Source organism: Heterocephalus glaber, unplaced genomic scaffold (genome assembly GCF_053883595.1).
Source record: "Heterocephalus glaber isolate CG9 unplaced genomic scaffold, H.glaber_assembly_v1.0 deba00001497, whole genome shotgun sequence".
Classification (NCBI taxonomy): Eukaryota; Metazoa; Chordata; class Mammalia; order Rodentia; family Bathyergidae; genus Heterocephalus; species Heterocephalus glaber.
In genome coordinates, this window is record NW_028258320.1 from 38,813,544 (window position 1) to 38,836,335 (window position 22,792).

A 22,792-nucleotide genomic window follows, 5' to 3' on the forward strand; every position below is an offset into this window, starting at 1 on the left:
TCAATCTCCACTATCGCACAAATCAATAAGCTGATCGATCAACCTCTTGTTTTTTTGTTTAAACAAAATTAACCCAGGAGTACGTTCACTTAGTGTGGCAGGTTCAGAGGCAAGCTCAAAGGACAGAGGCTCCCAAAGACCCTGCGTTCCGCAAAGGTCTCCCCAGGGCTCCCAGGCTTTCGCATCAGTTTGGTTTCTGGACCTGAACCTGCCAGGCGCTAGGATCAGATTCGGTTTCAGTTCTCTCTTCCCGTGGGGTCCCGCTTTGCACGCAAGCGACGGCGCGGCCTGTCCCCGAGCTGCCCACCCCCGGAGACACGCGCGCGCCCACGCCGCCGCCGGGTCCTGGGCGCGCGCGAGGCCCCCTTCGCCTCGCGCTCAGCCCGCGGAGCTCTGCAGCCATGAGGTAAGCTTTCCCCGCTCCTCCGCCAGCCAGTGCCGCCTTAGTCCGAGCCGTGCTGTTCTCAGGCTTCAGTTCTCGGGAGCCCCGGCGGGCCGGGAGTCCAGAGCTGCGAGCGCCTGCAGGCGGCGCCTCCGGGCCGAGGGCAGGGCAACGCCCCTGGAGCCCGTCCCTGCCAGGGAGAGCCTCAAAGGTCAGGGTCCCCTCCTTCTCCTCACCCCTGGCCTCAGCCTCCGCTGGGCAGCGCCTGCACCTCCCTCTCCTGTGGGGAGCCCCCTGGGCCATTCCTGGTGGCTCCTGCCTGGCGCGGGTGTCTGGGGCTTGTTGCCTGCCCTTCCTTCCCAGGCCTCTTTCTGATTGCCTTTCCTCCGTGTGGCACCTGAGGTTTCGCCTCCTGGCGTCACATTTGTCTCCACTGCCATTTTGCATTTCTGATTCCTGGCACCGCGTTCTTCCCTTCCCAGGAGCTTCTCTACTCACCCATTATTCTATGAGGATTTGTCTGTCTCGTTTACTAATTTATCATGTTAAGTTCCTTTTCTTACCCATTATGAATCCCCAGGGTGCTAACACCATGCCGTCCTCGGCTAGTGAACCACTCGCCCTCAAGAGCTGAGTAATGAGGTTACTGTCTTGGTCTCTAGAAGCAAATACTGTAGTCTCTTGTTCCAAATCCTAACTGAGCACCTACTAGTTGAGTGACCCAAAGCAATGTTTCTTAAACTCCGTGTTTCTTAATCTGTAAAATGAATGCAACTTGGTACTGTGGAAAGGGTTAATTGGATGCTTAGTATATGGTCTTGGCACAATAAATGTTAATGTCATTATTACAAGTTAATGTGTCTCACTTCTGTCATTTGTAAGAGAATGGAGAGATACTAGGGAGGGCCTTGAAGAATCAAGGAAAAGGGGTGTAGGAGGCAGTGTATTTGTATACAGGATGAAGTGAAAGAGGCTTTGACCCCACGTGGGTCAGTCTCCCTAAGACAATGAAAATCTGCTCCTTCCTAGCAAAAGAACAAAATTATCTAAAAATAAATGTTGCATTTTCAGCTGTCATTGCCTCTCTTTATCAGCTTCCCAGAGAAAAAATTAAAAATTAAAGTTTAAACAGCAAAATTTCTTATGGTGTCCAGTTGTGCATAAATTTCAAAGTCTGAGCAAAGCATTTTGTACCTGATTGAATGTGTCTTTGAGATCTCACAGCTACATACCCAAAGCCTGAGCTGCCTTCTTCATCTTCATCCTCCATGGGCAGGGCTGGTTGAGATCATGAAAGAGAGGCAGGTGTTCATTTGTTCATGATGGCCAGTGAGGCCATATTTCCTGGATTTGAGCAGGCTATAAGAGCATGCATGCCTTTTCCATGCTTTTGGTGCATACACAAGAGAAGTAGCAGTTATCAAAGGCCAGTCCTATCTAGTCTGGATCATGGGAATCCAAGATATATTTTCAGAATCCAAACATAGCCAGATAGAGTGCAAGTCAGGATATGAAACAAGCCGTATGGGGACTATTAAACTGGGAAAAAAGTTTGGAGCCATCATCTGGTAGGGAGGAACTGGTAGGAATTCCCTCATATGAAATTCATGTGCTTTTTATGCTAGGCTGATGCCTCTGGGCTGGACATACTGGTGGCTGATAGTATATACTAGATTCCTTCATCAATACATACTTACTTATGGAGCTTCCATTATATGCCTGGCGTACATAGAGATGAAAGAATAAAATCAGAACAAGGTTGCTATTCTCATGGGGTTTATATTTTAATGGGGGAAATAGACAAACAGTAGGTAAATAGCATAATCCAGAAAGTGATGAGCTATAAGGAAAATGAAACAGTATGGTGTAATGGAGTAAGAGAGTGAATCAAACTGGAGATGGCTATTTTATATAGCCCTATCACAGGCAGCCTATTAGGTAGGGAATATTTGAGCTGAGTTACAGGAAATCTAGTCATGGAAGAATTGGGAGCTGAAAACACCAGGTAGAGTAAGAACAACAGATGAAAAAGCCCCAAGACTTCATTTGCTGGAGACAGGAGGAAGGTAAGTATGTCTAAATCATAGTGAATGAGCAGGAGAATAGTAGGAGAGGTTGGACAGATAGACAAGGCTAGCTGCTGTAGGAACTTCTGGTACATAGCAAGGGCTGGGTTAATATCTAACAGAATTGGAAAGCCATTGGGAGACTAAGCATTAGGTTTATTTAAGCAGGAAAGTTAGATAATCTGCCTGATGGTGCTGTGTGGAGATCAAATCATACAGAGCTAGGAATGGAAGCAGAAAGATCAGATTTTTGACCTGTATCAAAGAGAAGATAGTGGTTTAGATTAAGAAAATGCAATCTCTCTCCAGCTATGGTTGTATTCCTCTACTCCCGTCATAGTAATGTTTTGTGAAAGGGTGGTCTGTACTCTCCATGGCAGATTCTTTCTCAAGCAGGCTTTCACCAAAGGTTTGGAAAGATAGCTACCAACAACTGCAAGCTTATTTTTTTACAAAGTTAAATTTTTTTTAGAGGAAAAACAGATAGTTCCAGCAAGGTCCCATTTCAGCAAAGTTAGATTTTATTAAGACTATTTGGATAGGTTATCTGTGCCATCCCACAGAACTGGGCTGAGAGTTGTCTTGCTTCCTCTCAAACTGGATGAACTGAGAATGGAGAAAGAAGTGGTTCCAACGGGGAAAACCAAAAGATGGGATCTTGGGTTTCTGCTGTTTGCAACCGACAAGTAAAAGCCATAGGTGTCCATAGCACTGGAACTGTACACCCTTCCTAAGTTGCTTCCATGTGGCTTTTTAGAGTACTGAGTTGTAACTGACTATTTTCTTATAAGCTTCGTATAATTCTTTCCTTATAAGTTCCGTACAAGCAAGCTTGTATCTTATTCACAGTTGTGTTGCCATAATTGTTCAGATCTTGTACAAAAAAGATCTCAGTAATGAAAATATATTTCTTATTCCTGCCTTCCCCTTCATCTTCCTGAGTTCAGAAACAATATCTTCAATGGGCTCTGCAGAGATAACAGTGTCTTTTACAAAGGGAATTCAAAAAGTATCTCTGGAAGAAATAATAAGTTAACAGTAAGAGTCTGACTTTATTGTTACTCCTGATCTCAAATGGCCAAAGGAGGTTCCACTGACATAGAAACCTTCAAAGCTTCCTTTTTCCTTTTCTCCATCTTTCCTTCAATGTCTGTTACTCTAATCTACCTCAAACTTAGATTCTTTCCTTTGCTTGGTATACCAATTCCTGTCTGTTTCTGTGCTTTTTTGTCTCTGTGGAACTTATTTGTTTTCTGTCTTTCTTCCTTTTCCTGCAAAAATAAAACATTTGTTTGGCTTCTCTGTCCTCTCCAATGCAGTTCTTTTTCTTTCATTCTTTTCCTCCTTCAAAGTACAGAAATGGAATTTTATATTAATTATTGACTATATCTTTATTATTCCTAATTTTCAAGGTTTAATGACTGCCAAAAGGAAATAGGCGGACTATAGCACAGAAAGCCCTGTTATCTCTCTAGAATTGCTTTTTCAATAAATAATGAGAATTTGAATGAAATATTTCAGGGATATAACTGTACATAAAGAAATCAGCGTGAAGTCATGGGAACCTAGAGCTTTAAGATCAAATAAGAGATCTTATTGGTTGGTATGCAAAGAACAGTAATTAAGGTTTGACAAATATTTCTTTTATTTCTTCAAAAATTAAAAAAAGAATTTTATCTTTTACAGTGAAATTCCTAAGGACTCCTTGAAGGCCATTTTATTAGAGTTAGAATGTCATTTTACGTGGAATTTACTTAAGGAAGACATTGATCTGTTTGAGGTAGAAGATACAATTGGGCAACAGCTTGAATTTCTTACTACAAAATCCAGACTTGCTCTTTATAATTTATTGGCCTATGTGAAACATCTGAAAGGCCAACATAAAGATGCTCTAAAGTGCTTGAAACAAGTAGAAGAAATAATCCAAAGGGATCATGCAGACGAGGAGGAAATTCGAAGTCTGGTCACTTGGGGAAACTGTGCCTGGGTGTCTTATCACATGGACCAGCCTGAAGAAGTTCAGAAGTATTTAGACAAGGTAGAGCATATCTGCAAGAGGTGGTCCAGTCCTTCTAACTACAAATTGGAGTGTCCTGAGATTGACTGTGAGAAAGGATGGGCAGTCTTGAAATTTGGAGGAAAGTATTACCAAAAGGCTAATGCAGCTTTTGAGAAGGCTCTGGAAGTAGAACCTGACAACCCAGAATTTAATATTGGCTATGCCATGACAGTGTACCGGCTGGATGATTTTGACAGAGAAGGATCTGTGAAGAGCTTTTCTCTGGGTCCTCTGAGGAAGGCTGTTGCTCTAAACCCAAGTGACACCTACATTAAGGTTTTTCTGGCACTGAAGCTTCAAGATGTACATGCAGAAGCTGAAGGAGAAAAGTATATTGAAGAAATCCTAGACCAGATATCATCCCAGCCTTATGTCCTTCGTTATGCAGCCAAATTCTACAGGAGAAAAAATTCCTGGGACAAAGCTCTTGAACTTTTAAAGAAGGCCTTAGAGATGACACCAACTTCTTCTTTCCTGCATCACCAGATGGGACTTTGCTACAGGGCACAAATGATCCAAATCAAGAAGCCAACACGCAACAGACCTAAAGGAAAAGATAAAGTGAAGGCTGATGAGCTGATCACATCTGCTATATTTCATTTCAAAGCAGCTGTGGAACGAGACTCTATGTTCCCATTTGCCTACATGGACCTTGCCAACATGTATGCTGAGGGAGGGCAGTATCGCAATGCTGAAGATGTTTTCCAGAAAGCCCTTCGTCTGGAGAACGTAACTGATGATCACAAACATCAGATCCACTACCACTATGGCCGCTTTCAGGAATTTCACCGTAAATCTGAAAATACTGCCATCCGCCATTATTTAAAAGCCTTAAAGGTCAAAGACAGGTCATCCTTACATATCAAACTGACAAGTGCTTTGAAAAAATTGGCTACCAAGAGACTTTGTCACAATGCTTTTGATGTGCAGAGTTTAAGTGCCCTGGGATTTGTTTATAAGCTTGAGGGAGAAAAGAAGCAAGCTACTGAATACTATGAGAGAGCCCAAAAGATAGAGCCTGAAAATGTAGACTTCCTTACTGCTCTCTGTGAGCTTCAAATTTCTGTTTAAATCCATACTCTAGGAAATCAGTTCTCAGTTTTCCCTTTCATTTTGGGTTCTCATATTTTTGTTGTTTTAATCCATGGTTCATTATAGCACCAGTATTTCTTGAATAGTTATTTTATATCAAATATCATGCTAAATTTTTTATACATTATGATAAATGTTTTGCTGATTTCTCTCTTTAGTTAAAATATTGCAATCTATTAAGAAATGTGGGACCAAAATGACTCCATTTTGGAGCCGTCTCCTTTGTTCTCTCAAATTTGTGCTTAAACTAGGAATTCACCACTTGAAATTCCTGAGTTTATTACCCAACCACCTGTGTACCCGGGGAGAGAGCGTTCCAGGCACACTATCTGTAGGATAAGCAGTTAATGAGCTGACTGTCCACACAAGATAGATGCGGCCATTAGTGGGTCTGCTAACGATCAGTATGTAACAACCGGCCGTTAATCTTTGCCCCTTTTCTCCCTCACAAAAATCTATACGTAACCCCCTTAACCCCCCCTAAGCCTAACCAATCAAAACCCTACACTTCATATGTATTTAGTATTAACCAATCACCTGGCTACTAACAACCAAAGCTTGTTGTATACTCAATAAAAACCCTGCTAGTTTTGAGGCTCGGGGCTCTCAATCTCGATCCGCTGCGTCGGTGACAATTGAGAGTCCCTGCTTAAGCTTGAATAAACGACCCTTGTGTGCTTACATCGGAAACGGTCTCCTGGTGGTCTTTGGGACATCGCGATCTGGGCACAACAGAAACAGCAGCAATTTAGCTGTTGTAATTTTTAAAATGATATCATCATGACTTTATACCCTTTATCTCTGCTATTTACAATATTTTTCTAATTAAAAATTAGAAAATTTAAAATTTTGTCAGATTTCTCTTATAACCTATAAAGTGAATATAACCTACATAAAAGTGAGTTAAACTCTTAACTATGTAGCTTGCAAAAGATTAGAATGTTCCAGTTACAGCTGTTTTGACTTTTACAAGGATATTTAACTGCCAACCTGATAAGTCACCTAAATAATCCTTTTTGTTAGAAAAAATAATAGCAAAAAGTCATCTCTGGTGACTTTAATAAAGAGAGAAAAACTAGAACAGGAGAAAAAAGATTTTCTCAAATTTGAAATAATACAGAACTTAGGTGATCCATGAGAAATCAGAAATACCATCTTCTAAAATGTTCATTAAGTAGTTCAAAATTATGAGAAAAATGAATAACGGACAATACTAATCTTGTTTTACTATTTTTTACTTAGAGAAATAAACCAGTACTGAATCTACATGGAATCAGTTGTATTCCTTCCAATTAAAATTGCAGTATTTTTTTATTAAAATCATTGTAAAACTTCAAATAATACAGGAGTATACTCATCCACTCCTTTCTTCCTACCCCATTTCTTACCCCAAGATGATTTGTTTGGTATGTATCATTCCAGATTTTGTTTTGATGCACATTCAAACATACATAAATAGTTGCTCTTTTGTTTATTTCATTTCATCTCTTTAAGAAGGAAGAATAATCTTTCTTTTCCCATTCCTAGCCCTCCCTTCACCCCCTCCACCCTTCCCTATTTACAAAGACTTTATTTCCATTTTTTCCATTTCTCATCATTTTTCCTTTCCCTTCTTCCCTTTCCCCTGCCCCTCCCACTACCCCTACCCCTTTGCACCTTTTCTTCCTATTTTGCATTATCGATTATTCATTCTAATCATTGGTACATTTTAGGTATACAATATAATGACAATCTTTGTAAATAGGGAGGAATGGAGGGGTTGAAGGGATGGTTGGGCAAGGGTGAAAAATAAGAACCAAGAGAGACTATGTAAAGGTGCAAATTTCCAATGATGAATGTCATTATATTGTATACCTAAAATGTACCAATGATTAGAATGAATAATCGATAATGCAAAATAGGAAGTAAAAGTCCAAAAGGGTAGGGGTAGTGGGAGGGGCAGGGGAAAGAAAAGAAGGGAAAGGAAAAATAATGAGAAATGGAAAAAATGGAAATAAAGTCTTTGTAAATAGAGAAGGGTGGAGGGCATGAAGGGAGGGCTAGGAGTAGGGAAACAAATAAGACCAAGATGCATTATGTAAAGGTACAATTCCCAATGAGAAATGTAATTGTGTTGTATACCTACAATGTACCAATAAAAGAATTTAATTAAAAAAATATATAATGACATTCATCATTGGAAATTTGCACCTTTACATAGTCTCTCTTGGTTCTTATTTTTCACCCTTGCCCAGCCCTCCCTTCAACCCCTCCATTCCTCCCTATTTACAAAGATTTTGTTCCTATTTTTCCATTTTCTCATATTAATCCCATTCCCTCCTATCCTTTCCCCTTGCCCTCCCACTTCCTTCCCCTTTGTCCCTTTAGGAACAATAATCTTTAAACAATATCATGCCTTTTAAATATTTTAGGATGTTGTCTCTCAGAACAGGTCATTTAGCCCACTGGGAATAATGAAATGCAGGTTATGTTCCCAAGTAGGGACCTCTTGCACAATAAAATAGTCATCAGAATAGATAAAACTGTAAGCCTTTTATATAAAAAATAGTTAAGCTTTAAGGTCTGTTAAGTTACTAAATTCACCAGCCATTAGCACATTGAAATATAAAAGAAATTATACTAAGAAAATGTGGAACCAGAATATGAAAATACAGCTATGTTAAACACTGAACAAAAATGAATGTCTATAATGATTTTAAATTTTATCACTGTGCTTACCATTCTAAAACAGAACTGTTTAGAGATAATTTCATAGCCTTTGAGATTTAAAAAGATCTTTATCAGTTTATCAATTTGAAGCCAGAATTACCTCCCTAAATAGATAATTTCATCTTTAGATAGCTCTTATTTGTATAAATTTGTTCTTTCCCTTTAACGGAAGACTTTTAGTCTATAATTTACAAAATTAGAGCTAAGACTTCATGTGGCAAAAAATCTAGTTCAGACTTACCCAAGCAGAAATGGGAATGTAATGGCTGATGTATCTAATAATCAAGAGGCAGTCCTATTTTCCGGAGGGATGGGTTGGCCATCAAATGCATATCTTGCAGTATTACTGGAAGTAAAGTGATGCGAGCAGCCAAACATCAAATATCTACCTATATACCTTAATATATTTGAAGACAGTTGTGTACTCTGTCCCCAGAGACTTAAGTTAAATATTCTATTTCTGTTCACCCTTTCCCCATAAGACATTCACGTCCCCTCTCCATTATAGTCAATATGAATCTTCTTCAAACTGTGCTTAGAGTTTAACTCAGTACCCAAAGTGAGGTTTTAGAATGATGTTAGAGTGAGTCCTTCTTTTTTCTATGAATGATACTTCCATTACGGTAACCAAAATCAAAATACTCCCTTGGTACCTATTTTTTGTGCTTAGGATTTTCCATACATGCCATTTGGAAGCACATCTTTCACATACATGAGCAGTTGGCTTTAAAATGTTTTTCCTCTTGGTTATATTTAGTGCTTCATTTCAGCTGACCTATACACCATGGGTGTCCAGCCTTTCGACTTTCCTGAACTGCACTGAGTGAAAGGGAAATGTCTTGGGCTGCGTATAAAATATATAATATAGTTAATGTATATAAATAATAAAACAACTTTTTATGTCTTCTACACAAACACATACAATATCTCATACACACTGGTTTCAGTTCAGTGACTGAACAGTGGGTGCAGAAGGCAGAGTTAGCACTGCGGTGCACCCTACCCCACTCAGTGAGCCATTGTGGCCTACACAGTCCAGTCCATGCTCCAGTACCTTACAGTCCAGTCATGAAAAAAAATACCACTAAATATTGCATATAATACTAAAAGTTTACAGTCTTGTGGGACTGCATTACTAGCTGTTCAAGATTGCCCGGAGCTTTGGGCCTCACATCATGGCAGTCAGGAAGCACAGAGAAGAAGTGAGAAGCTGGAGAGGGTGATATACTTTTCCAGTTACCCCCAGTGAACCACTTCTTTAGCCCAGACCCCAGTTCCAACAGCACTTTGAGCTATGGAGTCATCAGTGGATCAGTGTACTGATAGGTATAGCCCCCTATTATCCAATCACCTTATTATCCAATCGCCCCTCCTCTGAGAACATGAGAGTTCTGGGGGCACATTCTGGATCTACATTGTAACATATCCCATCACACCTACCTCCTTCTCTGGCAGTTTCTTAGTTACCAAGATAAGTTTGTTCATGAAAAATTTTGTTATATTTCACTGTAAGAGAAAAAAACCCCAGCATCTAACTGCCAAAACTATGTACAGAAAAGCCATGACTATTCTGAATTGAGAGGTGCCTCCATAAAGAGATGAACTAGGATTTTTGGTGCCTTTCATGATGACAGCTCAGCCAAATAACCAAATTAGTGAAGGTGACATGTATAAACTTTGGAAATGCCAAACCTCCTGGGAGAACACAGGACCTCGCTGATAAAATGAAAGACTAGCATGGATTGGACACAGAAGAAACAGCTAATTCTCCTAGGTGCTGTCTAAGTGCAGGACATGTGTTAAGCTCACACTATTAAAATCTTGTCTGAAACGCATGGAGAGAATGGTGCAAGAAATCAAGGGACACAGTCTGAAGCAGGAGCTTCTCTCACGCAGTAAATTCCTCGAAAAAGGAAGCAACCTACTTGAGAGAGCTGAAGAATCACTACACAATTAACATTCCCTGGGTTTGCATTGAGCATCCAAGACACTGACTCTGAAAAGTGTCTCTGAGCTCCTGAGTTAAATTAATTTGGTTCAAGGGTCGCTTCACTGTTCTTCAGGTGCTTTCCCTTTTGGGCACTAGGTCAACTCCAGCAATCTCACCAGAGCAGGGAACAAATATAAACACCAAAACAAACACCAAAACTAAAAACAATTTACAGTCCATTTGTATATAAAATCCTTTATTGAGACGGTTTCAGGAGATAGAAGAATGTACAACTCAATATCAGATAATTCCTATTTTTCAGAAAGGGGGGGGATAGGGAAGGAGAGGGAGAGAAAGAGGGAACTGAAAGAGGAGAGAAAAGAAAGAAACAAAAGGAATGGAAAGAGGAGAAAGGAGAAGGAGGCATAGGAGGAAAGACCCTCAATCACCTCTCTCTCTCTTTCTTTCTTTCTTTCTTTCTTTTTTTCTTTTTCTTTTTACCACTTACTAGGACACAAGTAATCAATTCCCTGCCTCAACTGTGTCTTGATATTTCTGCCTCTTCCCATGTTCTAACCCTTGCCTGAATCCCTATGCCTAGTCTTCCCCTTCCAAAACAAAAGGCAATTTCTCTGTTTTTCTTAAACAGAGCAATTCTAATTTCTCTAACTCTTATCTTTATAATCAGCCACAGACCCACCTATGCATAACCAAATTTATCAGTCATTTTATTCAACAGAAGAATCTTTCATTTTATTATTATTCCAGTACCGGGGATTGAACTCAGGACCTTGTGCTTGCAAGGCAGGCACAGTGCCACTGAGCTAAATCCTCAGCCCAAGAATCTTTCATTTTAGAATGGCCTACCTGTCTTTGAAGGCAATTGTAGTTATAAATAAATAATATCCCCTTACAGATCACACATTTTAAAGTAAATCCAATCACTGTATTTATCATAATCTGTATTACTGTAATAATATTATTTTAAATCAACACAGAATTCTGCCTCCTAAATCATTTTGTTTGAACACTTTGCAAAACTAGGCTTCTTTTAATATGTTCAAGGTTCTGCATCTCACACTTAACCTGTTATCAACAAACATGAAATCAATTAACATACTAGTGGAGCTCACAATGGGGCATAAGAAGGGGACCCAGATGGTAATCTGGGCTCCTGGGGAAACCACAGGGCTCCAAATTTTTTTTACATTAACTTTTACCAATGGCCGTCTCTAGTCAGCTCAAAATCATCATTCATGTTCTTTGCTGCTCCATGTAGAATACTGACACCGGCAGTCAAAATGTTGAAAAATGCCACACTGCATGTTTATCCATGTATTTGTACTTGCAAGAGGAAGAGGATGAATGTGGGATGAGTAATGAGCAGAGAATGGGGTTGGAGGAAGATATAATAGCAATCTTAAATATTACCATTTAAGGCTAGCATCGCAAAGTTGAACTATAGTTGAAGGCACCTGCAACTTCTTGGAATCATTAATTCCAGCAGATGGCAGTGCTGCATAGCATCTCAATTTAATAATGCTTTTTTCTTTTCTTTTCTGATTTTGAAGCTCTAGAGAGAAAAGAAAGTTTACAAATGTTTCCTTTTTAGAGTTGAAAGGGGAATACTGAAGTATAACCCACCTCCTGAAAGTTCCTTCTTTCAATTTAGAGAAACCAAATGCAATCCCCAAATTCCGGCAACTCCCCCAAGTCCTAGCTGTGTTTGTGAGCTCCATAGGACAAACATTTCCCTCAGCTTGTGCTTGGTTCTGCACATCCATGCATGTCTGCTGGAACATCAGGTTCTCACATACAGTGGGTGCCCCACAACCTTTCTCCCACTGCCAACCTCTTCTCTGAAAAGAGTCAGGCTGATTCCTACTCTCATCCCCATTTAAGGATTCTTTGGATCAGCTTTACACTTTTCCAATCCACAATTCTTCCTCTCCTCTGAGGACCACACCCTTAGCCTCACGTTAGCATTTGATGACTTCTCAGTGTTCTCACCAAGGAGAAACTATGAAACGGAGTTAGTTTCACTTTACCGACTAAGCAGTGAACTTGAGATCATAGAGTGGGTGCTGTGTGTGTGTTCAAGGTTGGTGAACTCTTCTTACTGTCTCTCAGAAACTCCTGCCAGCCTGCTAATTCTCAGTAACACCCTACTCTTTAGGAGCCAATCATGGGTCTGGGGAAGGACTCCAGCAGAGGCTTCTACCTGATTTAACCCTGGCAGAGTTTTCACCTACAAGCAACTGTGTGGTGCTTACGGACAAAATCCCAAAGCATGTGAGTGTGACCTACCTTTTCCCAGTGTTAAAGTTCTCTGTGAGCTGTGGCCCTTCCCCAGGGCTTCTACTGATTCGTGCAAAATGGAGCTATCTTATTTAAGTGTGACTGGGTTGAACACTGAAGTATCGTTTTTAAATTCAGGCCTTAAATCAAAGGCTCTGGTTACTTAATATCTTTCTGTCCATTATTCCCTTTGGTACTTTAATTCCTTTCCCCAAACCTGCCCTAGGCTGTTCAGTGCTGTGGACATCCTGATCAGAATGTGACACCTCTCACAGGTGTTCTGTTTAGACTCACTGAATTTGGAATAAAACATCCTATCTGTTCTGGGTGTAAGAGCAACTTAACACAAACCTGCCCCTGCCTACCTTTCCATTGGTCCAACCCATTTGTGTCACAATTCTTCTTATCAGTTTTTAAATGCATTCTTTATTTGTTCTCATTCATTTATTCATTCACCAAGTTATCTATCAAATATCTATTATATGGCAGACATCTATTAAATCAACATGATTCTTATCCTCAGACAACTTGTGGTTTGGGGGTGGGGAGATGAAATTTTAAAATAAACACAAAAATGAATATTTAATTATAGTTAAGATATGTTCTTTGCAGAAAAGAAGAGGGTGCTGTGCAAACGAATAATGCAGGTGTAAGGACATGTAATTTAGATAGGTGAGGTGATTAAAGATGGACTCTAGAAAGTACAAGGAAACCTAGCTCCAAGATGAGAAGTGAGTCTACATCAGCTCACCATATGCAAAATGCCCCAAGCTGGGGCCAGATGGGAACCTTGGTGTTTAGAGTTTTCAGAGAAATGTAGTCTAACAGGCAGGAGAGTCCCCCTGTGCAATCTTATAAGTCCTATTCCAGTGTGGGTACTGAATGCTTACACCAGACCTATAAGTACTATGATTCTGAAAAAACACTTTCCCCTTCCCTGATTGAACTTTTGAAACTAAAGTCAGATATCTGAATTTTCCCATCTCTGCCTGGGTGGAGATTGGCAAATTTAGAGAGCCAGAGGCCTTAGGTGTCTGCTGGAACAAAGAGACTGCCTAGTCTCTCTGTCTCACTTCCAGACTCTTCCCTACTGTGACCCATTCCTGGACCTTGCTCTGGCCCCAGTTGCCAAAATCAAGCTTTCCAGGAATGAGAACAAGTCTAGGATCAGGATCTTCAGCTCTTCCATCAAATTATTCCTCAGTAGGAAAAGACCTAAGTTGCCATCATAAAAGAAATACTTACATGAGAAAACTTTTAAAGGACTCCTTTAAAATCCTAATCTTAATACCTTTTAATGTCAATTAACACCTCAAAAATAAGTACTTTAATTTAATTTTAGGCAAATTCTAGGTCCCAGATCCCTCAAAGAGATCTCTGACTCTTAAATAATGAAGAGCAATAATGAGAGTAATGATGACCTTAAATAACACTTTTAACACTGCCCTAATCATCAGATAGATAATTCCACAAGGGGGCAGAAGAAAGGAGGAAGTTTGAATCTGCAATTCACACTCAGATTATAGAAAAAAAGGGGCCTTAATCCTCTTTATAAATGATGTGGCGTGTTTTTAACAGATAATACTGTACTAATCACCTGTATCTTCTTATAACATGAACAAGTTATTCTTGCCAAGTTCAGATATCCTTCCATAGCTGAAGGAAGATAAATCAAGTTAATACCTTTCAAATTGCTTCATCAAGATTGTAGATGCTCAGGGATGGGTACATCAAGTTCATTTTATTCTTAGTACTTTTGGGAAGGTTTGAAAAGTTCCATGATGAAATGTTTTGTTTTAAATGTCAGCCTTTTTGTCATTATTTAATATTTTTGCACTCCCCCACCAAACAGTTTTCTCTCCAATGGGGTAAAATTCCAGTCATCTGTCACTGATAACTGTTCTGGAAAAAAGTACAAAAATCTATTGTTTGGTGGTGTTAAAATTTTTTTTAAAGATTCAACCTTTGAAGTATGAGGTGAGAAACTCAGATGTCTACCTTGAATTCACACTATTTCCTTTCCATAAACAATTTCAGAATTAGACTTATAAGGATGAGGATAGTAAGAATCCAATAAACACTGGTATTGGAAAAGTTACTTCAAAAGTAACTCCTGATGGGGAAAGTATTGCTTAGGGAGTTTGGAAGATGAAACTCACTTTGAGGACAAAGTACGCAACCTACTCCCTTCCCAGGTTCCATCATCTGACAGCAACCCAGTTTTACAGGGTTCACACTTGAGTCACTGGAGTATAAGTGGCTACTGAGCTGTAGGACCTGGTGGCTTAGTTTCTGTATCTATAAAACCGTGATAATGTAAATTAGTATAAGGGTTAAATAAGACAACACATAAGAAGTACCTAGCACACAAGACATTATCACTAAAGGATTTTTTTAAACTCATACTACTACATTTAACATAATATAGACAGGCCCACTCACCATCCTATCCAGACCCCTTATTCAAGACAAAAATTCTTCCAAACACATCACTATAAACTCACTTTATTTTGATTTTGAAATAGGAAAATTTTAGCATACATGTCTGATTTAGTAGTGAAATTATAATCTGAACAAAGGTCTCAATAGTACAGATTGGCTACAGAAGTTAGAAAGTTTATTCTGCTTTTCTACTCAGTCATTTCCACAGTAGAACTTACAGTGGTATAAAGAAATATTTAAGATGTAGACTCATTCTGCTACAGTTTTGTTCTTGATTCCATAAAGTATATAATTTCCACAAATCCCTCAGTTTTGAAACAGACAGTATACGCACATGAAACATTAACAGTAAAATTCTGTATATATAGCAAAATTGTAGACTCTCAGATCTACATTTTTCTTACTAGTTTTCTGAAAATCCTGCTATAAGAGAGAAAGTACAGTGCAAATTTATGCATGTATAAAGTTAAAATATCTCAGATGTTTTTATGCAAATCTTTAAAACCTCTCATCACTTTGCTCATTTTCATAAATACTTATAATACTTTAGAGAAATTATATTGCAGAACTTTACTGTGATCATCACTATGAAAAAATATCTATAAGAATATTTATGCTTCAAAAAATCTTTATACTTGAAGATTCAAGAAATGATGTTTAAGGTAAAGTGCTATTCCAAATCTTTTAACTTTGACTTTTTACATATATTTTCCACTTTTTAAGGTTACAATGAGAAAGCAAATAGAACTAATTCTCAAAACTAATTCTCAAACTAAAGAGATAATAGATAACATTAAAATTCTCTTTGGAAAACAACCTGGAAATATTACCATATTCTACCATCAAACCAAGCTTTATTTTACTCAGAAAGCAATGGATTAACATGTGATTGTTGTGAGATAATCCAGTTATAAGCATGGATTCTTTAGCCAACTCAAGATCTTCCTCATCATTCTGTTTTTCCTCCCAGCATCCCTGGCATGGCACTTGGTAAGTCTCTTGGGGTTCAGTAGGTTAAATGTCCTGTAGGCTCAAAATATTTCCTAGAAGTGTGGATTTGAAACTCTTGAATAATTAAAATCCTCCTTTTAATTATGTAACTTGCCCCTATTTGCAGGTGTGAGATGATTTGGGTTTCAAGATTACAATTATGTGGATTTGAAACAGTTTTAAGCAACCTGGCAGACCTGGCCTTTCTCTTCTCTCTCCATGTTCTCCCTCTTAAAATTGAAAACTCAGAAATAATCTGAAACTGCAGAGAAGTGGGGTATGGGGGAATGAAAAACCACCTGACGCCAAACAGTTATGTTTCCACTTATTATTCATAAAGAGATGAAGGACACTGTGCATTGGAACAAACATGAATAATAGGAGAAAAGAATCTCATTTTTAGAGTGTCTTCAAGATAATATATTTCAGGTAAAACCCTCAAGTCCTTTTTTTAGGCCAATGATGAACCTAGAGTCTGACCTGCAAAGTTATCTCTCACCAAAGACCTGCTGATTCAAAAATTTAATTCTTGTCCAATTGGAATGCTGTCAACATTTTTTATTTCCTAATAGGACCATGTCTGCACTTTAAATAAGAGCTTTTTTTTTTTTTTAAAGGAAAACAACATGGGAAGTTTTGGTATTATCAACATTTCAGTAAAGATGGAGAGGTTGTCCTTGCAACTGGATGTGCTCTGCTAAATTTAGACTAAATATGTAATAATAACAGAGGTGAGTGCTAGGAAACAATCCAGGGAAAAGAGCTTTCCATTTGAAGTGGATTATTTCAAATAGAATATGTCACCAGCCACCCATTAAGATCCATTCCAGCCATGGCATTTCATGATTCCTTAGATTCTACAAGAGATATCTAGACATCGGCAGACACAAGCGTTGGCTAGAAGATGACAAAGGGGGAAAAATCTCTTCCTATATTGACCATTGCCTTTTGAAGAATCTCAAGTGTTCCTTAACCACTCTAATGAGAAACTCTGCCATGAAAAAAGACTGGAGTCTTCGCCTTCCACCATCACACCCAAGCTGACCCCTCTTCTGCAAACAGGATGAAGAAAGCAACCGATGTCAATATTTCTGTTTGTTTCTAGTTGAGGAAGGAGGCTGGAATGGCAGAGATTTTGGGCTGACAAAGCTGCTGCCCAGTAGCATGTACTTTGGTTATATTTTGGAATTACTCCTAATTGCAGTTCATTAAATCAACTGTATTCTTATTTTCTCTGTGAAGCAATGCTCTGTTGGCCCAAAGATCTAAATTTGATTGTGAATACAAATCCCCAAAGAGGAAACTCTAAGGCTAGTCCAGCACTCTTTATTATTTGCTATTTTCCCCGTATAAATATGTTAACAAGGCAACAATAATAATTTCCTTGAAAGGCAGTACTTCTGTCAAAATAAAATGCTTCAGAAACATGAAGAATCTGGTGGCCCCACCTCCCTCGGACCTAAAAATCCCAAGTTCAAGGCCATTGGTCATGTGAGGTTGTAACCAGGTCCTGCTGCAGCCATAAATTCCTCATCTTTGTGATCTAATTCTCTTGTTACAGAATAAGCCACTGATCCATTGGTCCATAGCTGCCGCTTGGGATCAGATTCTTTGGCAAGCAACTGCAGCTGGGGTTTTTTCATCCTCTTTACAAGTCTGGCAAAGCCAAGCAACACAGAACTAAATATCATGGAAAATCCACAGAGAAGGAAGGCTGCAGTATAGCTGCCTGTTGTATCTACCAGCCACCCTGCAACAAACAACAGCAAAATTACATTGTTGAGCTGAAAATCCAATTACTATACTTACCCACTCTCAAATCTAATAATTTGTAAGTATAATGACAACAGATTGCTAGCACGAATATTATAATTTTGAGACAAAAACCAGATTGTCTAAAAATAACACGTAGCAACTGAGAAATGTTTTCTACTTTTTGGGGCAACTTCTAAAATGAAATGATTATTAAGTAAAGTTGTTGGGAGAATGTCATGTACTTAGTAATCATACAATAAATATTAGGGTTTTTTTTTATTGTATGTCCTGTGGCTTTTTTTTTCAGTACTGGAGATTGAATCCAGGGGCACTCTACCACTGAGCTACATTCATGGTCCTTTTTTAGTTTTTTATTTTGAAACAGGTTCTTACTAAATTGCCCAGACAGGGATTGAATTTATCATGCTCTTGCCTCAGCCTTCCTAAATGTTGGGATTACAGGAGTACACCACCATGCTGGGCTGCCCTGTGACTTTAAACATTAATCAAATTATTGAAGTTCAGATTATTTATCTAGATGTTAAAAGAATATAATTATACAAAAGATCTTAGTATTCCCAGCACCCACATGCTATTTTTTTTTTTTTTTTTTTTTTGGTACCGGGGATTGAACTCAGGACCTTGCACTTTCCAGGCATGCGGCAGAACCACTGAGCTAAATCCCTGGCCCCCATGTACTATCTTAAGTAACATTATAAGCTTCAAAGAAGTAGCAAAATTTTCAATAGGATCCAGTTTCAACTGTACCCCTTCCAAGTAGAAAATCAGAACTTTGAGTCATCATACCTGTAAATGCATACTTCTGAAGGCAGACATTTGTAACCACAGGGTTTTTCACCTTCATTTCTTGTTGGAACAAATTAATTTCAATACCTTTCCCAGCTTAAATTTTTTTCTTTTTTTTTTTTTGGTACCGGGGATCGAACTAGGGTCCTTATGCTTGCGCAGCAGGCGGTAAAACCGCTGAGCTAAATCCCTGGCCCCCCAATTTAAATTTTAAAGAAAACAAGGGCATATAATAAGCAAAATATGAGTCATGATTATTCAAGAAATAGTATGATAAAATTGTACTTGGCAGGCAATTATTTTGTGATTAACAAAAAGTTCTTTTTAAAATTCCTCTAAACTCTACCTATATGCCAAAAAAAAAAAATTCACCAGAGAAATACATGGCTCCTTTCACCTACCTCAAATCCACCAGTAACTAGTCAAAAATAGCATAGAAATTGTTATAAGTCCCACAAAGTTTCTTGCAAATTACTCTCAAACATTTTAGTTATCATTTGATTTACTAGTGTATTTCTGTAGCACTCAATGGAGACTAAATGGTGGATTGTCATTTTAAATTTAAATTAAAAAGAGAAGTTTGGATTTAGCTCAGTGGTTCTGTTGTCACCTGCCTCGCAAGCACAAGGTCCCAAGTTCAATCCCAGGTACCCCCCCCCAAAAAAGAGAAATTTTACAAGATCTCACATCTCAATCCTTTAACTTCCATTAATGATCATAATGTCTAACTTGCCAAATAAAGGCTAGAAATAAAAAAAAAAATCCTGGAATCCCAATGTCAAGTATGTCTTTTGACATGTAGCAGAATTACATTGTTTCTAAAAACTGGTAAACCCTAAAATTGGCTATGAATAGAGGATGTGGGAACATTTTGGGAGTAGTTTTCAAAAATGAGGCAATAAACTGGTAGTCCAGCATCATGAAGTTTAAAACTGATCTGAAATTTTTACCTGCAGCAGTTAAGCAGCTACAGTTTCCCCAGTATGCTTCTTTAGCACTTGCTAGAGTTTGGAAATAAACATAAATTGTCTATTTATAATAGTAGCTAATATCAGAAACTGCCTTCTTTAAGAAATCCTCTTCCCTCTTTAGGCAAATATTTGGATCATTTCTCTCTTGCCTGTTTTCAGAGGTTTTATTCACTCTCTTAGATTTAACTTAGCAGGTAATATTCCAGACCATTACTCTCAATCTTTAGTATACCTGAACATCACAAGAGAGCTGGCTGAAAATGCAGATTCCTGGAATTTACTCACAAAAGAACTACTCTGCTAGTACTTTTGTGAGTAAAGATAGATAGATAAACTTGAGTCATTTGTAGGAAAATGGATGCACTTTGAGACCATAATGTTAACTGAAATAAATCAGACACATGAGCTTAAATATCACATAGTTTTTCTTGTATGAGAAACCCAAAATATAAAAATAGCAAAATAAAGGATAGATAATAGGAAGTAGGGACATAGATCTCTCTCACATGGGAAGAGAATCAAAAGATGGACGGAGGGCATGAAAAAGGAATTAAGGTATATTATGCACCTAAAAGAAATGTAAACCTTATATACTGCAAATGTACCAATAAAGAATAAGTTTGAAAAAGTGCAGATCATAGGTGAAAGGGTCAAGGAATGTGCACTTTTTAACAAGTGCCCTCAGGGACTTGGATGTAGAGGTCCCAGGGTCTCATCCCAGGAAACACTGGTCTGGACCACAAGTTCCAGAAAGGAGAAACAAGTTCAGCCCAGTTTGCTGCTGCCACATCGCCAGCACCAAGCAAAATGCTAGCTGTGAAAACAATAAATATTTGTTGAATTACTTGAAATATGCAATAAATGTTTGTCAAATTATTTTTGATCATGCTCTAAGTTTTCACAGCATTCTATAATTTATAAAAGGCTCTGGAAGTTTCATCTGATGACTCTGAAATCTGTATGTCCAAATCTGGGCTCCCTCTAAATTGTAGTGCACTTTGTTGAGCATTTTCATCTGATTATTACAGGTGTCTTACTATATCTTAACTTTAAATTCATTATTTTTCAGGCAAAGGCACTGTTTTCGATTTCCTTATTTCTTTCAACCATGACACTATTTTCTAATTCATCTTTAGCTTCTTTCTCTCCTTCACCCCCATATGTTAAATTCAGTTTGTTTTACAAAATTTCCTCCTTTCTTTCCGAGTTCATTTCCATTTCTGTTGCAGCAGCACTAGTTTAGGCATTTGTCAGTTTGCTTCTCAACCATTAAAACAGAATCTTACCTACCTTTGTCTTAAATCACTACATCCATTGCTAGACCATTTTTAAAATACACTTTTCACTAATACCACTTTGCACAAAAACTTTAATACGACCCACATTTGTAAATGCAAATAGTAAATGAAAAATAGAAAGCCTGGCTCCTTTGCCTGGCACTCAGAGTACCCCACTATGACACAAGTACCTCTCACTTCAACCTCATCACTCACTGGCCCCTACTGGAATCCTATACTCACCAGACTTCTCTCCAAATGCGCCCTACTTATTTAGAAGTTTGAACAACTGCTCCACTCTGTTACTCCCATTATTAGTATGGGATGGAACGTAATTTGGGACCTTTTTTTTCCCAGATAAGCTAAGGCTCCCACTTTGTTGAAAAAGGGATTATAAAACAAAGATGTTGGTAAGAACATGATGGGTGTTATTCAGTTTTTGTTTTGTTACTAGGGATTGAACCCACAGCCTTCACACTGAGCTATATTCCCAGCCTCTATCTGTCTGTCTGTCTGTCTGTCTATCTATCTAGGATAGGTCTCACTAAGTTGCTAAGTTTCCCAGGCTAGGCTTGAACTTGGAGATACTTCTACTTCAGCTTCCCAAAGTGCTGGAGTTACAAGTGTGTGCCACAATGCCTGGCAAGAACATGATTTTTTAAATGGCTCTTGCATCCTGGTTCTTTTTCACTCTCCCCTGGATCTCTTGCCAATTGCCAATCCATCTTGTGTGTGTGTGTGTGTGTGTGTGTGTGTGTGTGTGTGTACATGCACATCTATGCATGAGTTCACTCTTTTGACAAAAGTATTTGGTGGCTTTCTATAAAAACTTACCTGCAACGGGTGGGCTCACCAGATAGGGCACTGCATGAAGGAAATACACCACACCAAGTGCTGATGACAAAGAGGTGGTCCCCACTATTTCTGCAGTCACTACTGGAATTAAGGTCACATAGGCTCCATCAAAGTAGCCAAAGGTACAAGAGAAAGGCACAAGCAGGGGGAGACTTTGAAGCATTGGGAGGCAAAGATAGCACAGCCCATCTAGTCCCACGGCAAAGAGGTAGCAAATATATTGGTAACTCTTCAGACACCTGTGGATTTGAAGAATGAGAATGAGTGAAGGCTGTACAAGTTCTGTAAAAGAGTTTTAGAATCAGGGTCATGCAGCAATAAGCATCACAATTATTTATAAAGATGACTTCTTCTTTGTATGATACCTACATTGTCTTCCCATCTTTCTTTTGATAAATGCAAATGTAAGAATTTATCTCTCTAGGAAGCACAGACAAAATATACATGGCAGAGAAAATATATATGCTAAAATCTAACTGATTTCAAACTCACTATAAAATGAGAAGTTACTCTTAAGATAGTTCTGAAATAATACATGGAGTGAAAAGACACTAGTATTTTCTAGCCATCTACTATATTAGATGCTTTCAAATATGCTATTCATTGATATCAAGTACATGATAGAAGCTCAATACTACAAGTGGTTATACAAAGGGGGAAATGGAACATGAGGACATTAAAGTGAACTGCCTGAGATGACAATGGTTTTGTACTAAGTCTTATATTAGTACTTCCCCAGTGGTATTGCCATTACATTTTCCCTCTGTAACTCTAAACCCCTCCATGATACCAATTATTTCAGTGATTCTGCATAATGTCAGTTCTAGTAGTTTATAAACAGCTTTCTACCCACATCCTCATTTGAACCTTACAAAAATGGTATGAGGTTGACAGGCAAGTAAATACTGCACATACTGAGCACTTGATTTTGCAGACAGATTTTTCATTCTCCTTTCTTTCTTCCTTAATTAAACTTGGGAGGGGTTGAGGATGTAACTGAGTGATAGAGCACATGCTAGGCATATGTGAGGTCCTGAGTTTTATCTCTAGCAACTCAAAAAAAAAGTTGAATTAATCCTCAATATTATCTTCGCTATACTAGAGAATGTCAACTGGTTTCTGCTTAATTACCAAAGACATAATTTGTGAGAAGTCACAT

General features: G+C 38.5%; 2 protein-coding genes across 6 annotated transcripts in view; one reads left to right on the plus strand and one right to left on the minus strand.

The window, feature by feature from the left end:
• The first annotated feature begins 274 nt into the window (after positions 1-274).
• LOC101715749 (interferon-induced protein with tetratricopeptide repeats 5) lies at positions 275-6,289 on the plus strand. The gene is made up of 2 exons (XM_004838480.3): positions 275-406; positions 4,135-6,289. The coding sequence occupies exons 1-2, from the start codon at positions 402-404 to the stop codon at positions 5,576-5,578; spliced, it is 1,449 nt and encodes a 482-aa protein (XP_004838537.2). The 5' UTR covers positions 275-401; the 3' UTR covers positions 5,579-6,289.
• Positions 6,290-10,473: 4,184 nt separating this feature from the next.
• Slc16a12 (solute carrier family 16 member 12) overlaps positions 10,474-22,792 on the minus strand; it is a 98,243-nt gene continuing 85,924 nt past the window's right edge. For 4 of the 5 annotated variants that reach the window (XM_087184884.1, XM_087184885.1, XM_013069841.3 and 1 more), the window contains 2 exons: positions 21,613-21,872; positions 10,474-17,718 (listed from right to left, as the gene is read on the minus strand). In XM_087184884.1, the coding sequence (XP_087041010.1) occupies positions 17,456-17,718; positions 21,613-21,872 (523 nt within the window). In that variant the 3' untranslated portion in view covers positions 10,474-17,455. The remainder of the gene's footprint in view (positions 17,719-21,612; positions 21,873-22,792) is intronic. The other variant, XR_015440360.1, reaches the window with a different exon arrangement.